The sequence below is a fragment of the Penaeus japonicus genome, unplaced genomic scaffold (assembly GCF_977035675.1).
Source record: "Penaeus japonicus unplaced genomic scaffold, GWHDUDI00000001_assembly GWHDUDI00000002, whole genome shotgun sequence".
In the NCBI taxonomy this organism is placed as follows: Eukaryota; Metazoa; Arthropoda; class Malacostraca; order Decapoda; family Penaeidae; genus Penaeus; species Penaeus japonicus.
Genome location: NW_028234404.1, coordinates 41,315,060 through 41,320,594, shown reverse-complemented (window position 1 = coordinate 41,320,594; position 5,535 = coordinate 41,315,060). Strand labels below are relative to the sequence as shown.

At 36.6% G+C, this 5,535-nt stretch overlaps 1 protein-coding gene across 1 annotated transcript in view; it reads left to right on the top strand.

Annotated features, from left to right (window-relative positions):
* Positions 1 to 761: 761 nt before the first annotated feature.
* The window catches only part of CLS (cardiolipin synthase), a 13,841-nt gene continuing 9,067 nt past the window's right edge, over positions 762 to 5,535 (top strand). Inside the window, exons 1-3 of the mRNA XM_043028365.2 lie at positions 762 to 1,203; positions 3,553 to 3,678; positions 3,865 to 4,002. Of these exons, the coding sequence (XP_042884299.2) occupies positions 784 to 1,203; positions 3,553 to 3,678; positions 3,865 to 4,002 (684 nt within the window). The 5' untranslated portion in view covers positions 762 to 783. The remainder of the gene's footprint in view (positions 1,204 to 3,552; positions 3,679 to 3,864; positions 4,003 to 5,535) is intronic.

Sequence of the window (5,535 nt, the reverse complement as noted above, 5' to 3'; positions counted from 1 at the left end):
TTAATGAAGTATTGTGACACTTTTGTGTTCATTTTGTGTTGTGATTAAAAGATAAATATTTGGTGTGTGACAACTCGGCTGTCTGTGGCCATGAGACCCGTTAATCTCACAAGTTTGTCCTTTTTAAAGCCCTTTCGTTGTATTCTTTCTTCTAATTTAACTTATAAAAGTGCCATTGTTTGATTGTGTGTAATACGACAGTCGGTAGATATTGACTTTGATTACTGTCGCGAGAATTTTTAGAAGCTCAAATGTTGTGTGTGTACTACGTCCACATCAGCTGTTGCGCGACTGCGGGTACAAAGTTGAATCACGAAATGCACCGACAAAACTTATGATTTTGATATAACTTATGAAATACCATGCTTCTCAAAAATATTTAGAACCCGATGGCTGATTTTATTATATTACTGGAATTGAGATACATATTTTGCTCCTGCGATAGCTAAAGATATACATTTTTTTTATTTCAAGGGAATACGCTATGTTACAAACACAGTTTATGCGATTGACGCTCATTTTTTGGTTAGTAAATATTTTTATGATAATATCTTATAAAAATAGATGTAATTGGAAGAAAAAATATTTTACATGAGATAAAGGAAACAAAAACTACCTGGTATCACGAACTTCTTACACTTCAACACCACGATTAACATATATATTTGTAAAAAAGATAAATTATATAACCAACTGCCAGCAATCAAACACAATCGTTATTCTATTCTCACTTTGTAAAAATCCGAGTTCTTTACACTCTCGATCCCTGGTCTCGGCAGCACCATGGCGGCCTACATGACATCGTCTGCTCTGGCCAAAACAATCCTGCAAAACGAGCGATTTGCACACTCCCTACTGAGACACAACATCCAGAGGAACATCCAACAGAGGAGGAAAACCAGAGCAACATATCCTGCAAATCTGCCTGTGCTGTCGTGCTTTTGTCCCACGCAAACGGATGCTCAGAGTTCAGCTTTGAGAGAATATCATTCCTTGAGAGAATCCAAGAGTATCGTCTCGAAAGCTCTCGCCAGGCACACGTCTCTGAGTCCCCATCACCTCGGTCACCATTACCTCAGTTACCAGGCCCGCAATGGAGTCAGCCTGTTTAAGACTGCATGGATCAAGCAGTCAGGCCAAGCACGGTGCTTGCAGACGGGCGACGCAAGCAGGGAAGCCGGGGAGGCGAGGGAACAAAGTCCGGTATGTAGCCAAGGGGTCTCTTCTTACTCGTATGGGGCTCGAATGATCTTGCTTTTGCTTTCGTATGCTTTCTATGTAGAGGTTATGCTTACGTATGCTTTCCATGTATAGGTTATACTTACGTATGCTTTCTATGTAAAGGTTATGCTTACGTATGCTTTCTGTGTTGAGGTTGTGCTTACGTATGCTTTCTGTGTAAAGGTTATGCTTACGTATGCTTTCTGTGTAAAGGTTATGCTTACGTATGCTTTCTGTGTAGAGGTTGTGCTTACGTATGCTTTCTGTGTAAAGGTTATGCTTACGTATGCTTTCTGTGTAAAGGTTATGCTTACGTATGCTTTCTGTGTAAAGGTTATGCTTACGTATGCTTTCTGTGTAAAGGTTATGCTTACGTATGCTTTCTATGTGAAGGTTATGCTTATGTATGCTTTCTATGTATAGGTTAAACTGAAGGTAAATGTTTGCAAGACACTGCAGCTCGATTCAAAACGAGACTTTCTTCTTGATTCTATTGACAGTTCTATCCAGAGCACTTGAAATTTACTAGGATCTTTGATGGAAGCAGTAATGGAGTAGCCATTTAAACAATATGTTTACTTTCTTAGGACATCAAGGGAGACATCACAAAAGTATTTATGGCATATATTTCCCATTACATTTTAGATTCTTGAGGTCTGTCAGTACTTTTGGTTGATTTTTTTAATATGACGATTATTCAAAAAAAAAAAATATTTGCTGTATGATTTGAATGAATCAAGTGTTTATTTTTTATGAAAATCAGTTTTAGAGTTGGAAACCACACACCCTCCCCATATAACAGGCCTGGGGAACCTATAGGAAATTTCTTTCTTTAGGCGGGGGAGCCCAAAGCACATAAGACGAGGTCTATTGTAATCGCTCTCACCTGATGAACATATCATGTATGCAGTAATTACAGCTGTCTCTTTGCCTCACGGCACTACAGTGGAAAAATCTACAATCATCCTCCACTTATATTCTGTCAAGGTGGTGGTTAGGCCGGTTCCTTATTTAGGGATAAACCTATTGAACAGCTCATCAGTATTCTGTATCGGTGCTGATATGCAGAGTTTTGATAACTATTTTCTCATTGACATTCATCGTTTAAGGCATTTTATAGTTTTCAGTAACATGTCACTCACTCTAAAAAAGCTTGTTTGACATGGTGCACAGAAAGAGTTTTATTTTCTAGATAACCTATGTTATTAAAGTTCACAGGCATGTTTTTGTATAAAAAAAATTTCCTGTAGGCACAAAAAAAAAAATTGATGAGGCTTGCTGAAAGGACCCCATCACAATGACTGAGAGGGCACCTTCTAATGGTCAAAGGGGAGTAATGGGAATGGCTGCAGAAATACTGGAAGGGCAGATAGACCACTATTGGCAAGAATAAAAGAGCACATTGGAAGGGCTGAAGGGACACTATGGGTAGGACCAAGAGGGCATCATTAGAATGGATGAAAGGGCATCCATGGAAAGGAACACCATCATTAGGCTTAAGGAATCAATTGACTGTAATCTGGCCTTGGATAGAAGGCCTATAAACCTGAGTTGAACCTAATAGTGCCAAGTGTAAAGCAACCTCTCCCAGAAGGTGTCTTGTTAATATTTACTAAACTAAATGATTGTCACAAATTATGTGACATTATGACACATGTAGAAAAAATATAAATGAGACTGAATTTTTTTTTTTCTTGCTTTATGAAAAGTATTCAGTCTCATTTACACCTTTTTATATGAATTATATATTTTTGGTCACCAGAAAAGGCCAATAAACCTCAACTATATATAGAGCTTGGATTGGTACCTTATGTGATGTTAAATGACCAGGAAGGTCTATATGATCGATCTAGTTAGAATGTATGTAGTGGATTTTTTTGGCCAATGCTGCAGCACCCAAGATGCATAGGCTATAGTAGATCATAGCAATAACTTGAGTCACAACAGATGTATCATTACAGTCAGCCCAAAATCTGCACAAAATTAATTCATGAGTTTCTCAGAATCCTAGCCAGTACAGCTTGAATCATTAGACTAGTTATTGATGGACAACTGCTAATGCATATTTTAGCCTAATGCCTATAAGACTTAGAATTATAGCCATATGCACCAGTACTTTGCAGTAAAGATTGTTATTTCAAAATGATGCTGATATCCACTCTCTCCTTCAGAGCTCTTAATACTTGTGTTATTTTTGTTTTTGATCCCAATAATAGCCAATTCACTGGAATAAAACTAGCCGTGTAAGGCCCGTATGAACTCACTTTTATGAGAAGAAACATATGTTACATATCATTTATGTTTGAACATTTTATTTCATTTTGTTTACAGCCAGTAGCAACATGGGAGGCTGTAAGGGAGAAGAAGAACCAGTTCCGAGAAGCAGGTCAGGATCTGTTAGATGACATCAAGGAGAAGAAAGCAAAAGTCAGGGAAAGAATGGATGCTATCATTGAGGTATATCATTGTGTTCAAATTTGCAGAAGAAGAAATAGTATTATTTGACCTTAGACGTAAGCTACATATCATTTGAGAGAGATGTTATTTATATCAGCTCAGATTTTTGTTGTACTAATATATATTATTCATAATTTTAGTGATAATTTGATGATCTGATTAAGTTTTCCTCTATGTGACCCTTAGCGTGAAAACATATGGACCATCCCAAACCTCCTCTGTGTGAGCCGCATTGCCTTTTCTCCATACCTGTGTCATTTAGTCCTGTCAGCTGATTACAACTGGGCTCTTGGACTCTTCATGTTTGCAGGCTTTACAGACTTGGTATGTGGTTAGTTTTGTTTTTGTTTTTTTTATTTTTTTTTTATTTTGTTATATATTCTTTTCTTTCTTATTTTTACCAATTTTGTGATATTTTCAGAACTCATTTTCAAGGATCAGCATTTGTTTCATTAAGAAATATATATATATTTAAAAGGGAATTGTTATGTCATCTTTATATTGGATAAGAAAAAATAATTGTTGTATCAGTTCACTTTTCATAATTTATAATGTTTGCAAATCTTCTGAATTAAAGGTAATTCTATGATTATGCCAATGATAGGTCCTTTAACCAATGGAGTGCATGCTTACCCCCACTGAAAAGATACACATTCAAGGCATTCTCTAATGATAAAGAAAGAAATGAGAAATAAGTTAGTGTAGTCTCGGCTGTAGCTGGCAACCAGAAGAGCTTTGCCTTGCACACCACAAGTTTATCAAGATTATCTGAATCAAAGTCTATTTCCATTTGGAATCTATAGAAGACTTTTTGAAGGTGATATAAATAACACACAAGTATGTGATGATGGGCACAGCCATGATTTTAGGAAGGAGGGCACTTAACCCACACTGGACGGGTGGTACAGTACTGTACCGCGCATTCAAAAGCCCAGTGGCTGGGCGGCACACTATTGTGCCAGCCATTCAATTGATTTAGGCCTAATAATTCGAACGCCCCGGCATTGGGACATTCAAGGCTAGAATTCCCCCTTCGTGGATGGGTTAAGGTGGGAAATGGTTTAGACTCGCAGAGTTTTTTAAAGAGAGAGAGTTTGTGATTTTTTTTCTCCTCTACCTCACATGATTGAATTGTTTGCCTTTTTAGTGAAATGTGAATAATGTTGTCAATCTACAAATTGTAACCGATTCATAATGGGACATATTTTTGTCTACTCTCGCTTACGTCAGGAAGATAACAAGCGCGCAACGCTTCATGCAGGAGTATTTTTCTGCTGCATGGGGCTGTGCTGAACCTCTCAGAGCATTTTTCACCCACCCTATTCTTATAGTTTTCTTGAATGGGTGGACAATATAAAGGCACGTAAAAATATTGCCATATTCAGAGAAGTTATTTTAGTCAAAAACATGTTCCAGCAATGCTTTTCTAGTGTTATTTTATTGAACTTTCCCGATATTCTTCACTTCTATGTGAAAATACCAATGGAAAGTGGAAGCAATCTCTTAGTGGGACATCAAAAAACAAGTTTTATACTTAATTTTTTAAATTATTTTTTTCTTACCAACCCCCAAAAAGAACAACAGTATAAATAATCATACATGTACATACGAGTATATACATGTACCTCGTAACGTGACGTGATATCACGGGTAATTGACAAATTAGAAGTAGTATTGCATAAGTAATTTTTTACTTTATTTTATTTCTTGGCCAATCACATTTGATTTTACAATAGTTTTTGACTCAGATCTTTTTACTCAATCAATTAAGAAGCAGAAATTACCATGATGTCATCAATATCATGCAATTTTCTGTCACATTTTTTTTTTTTTTTTTTTTTATCTCATTTTATAACA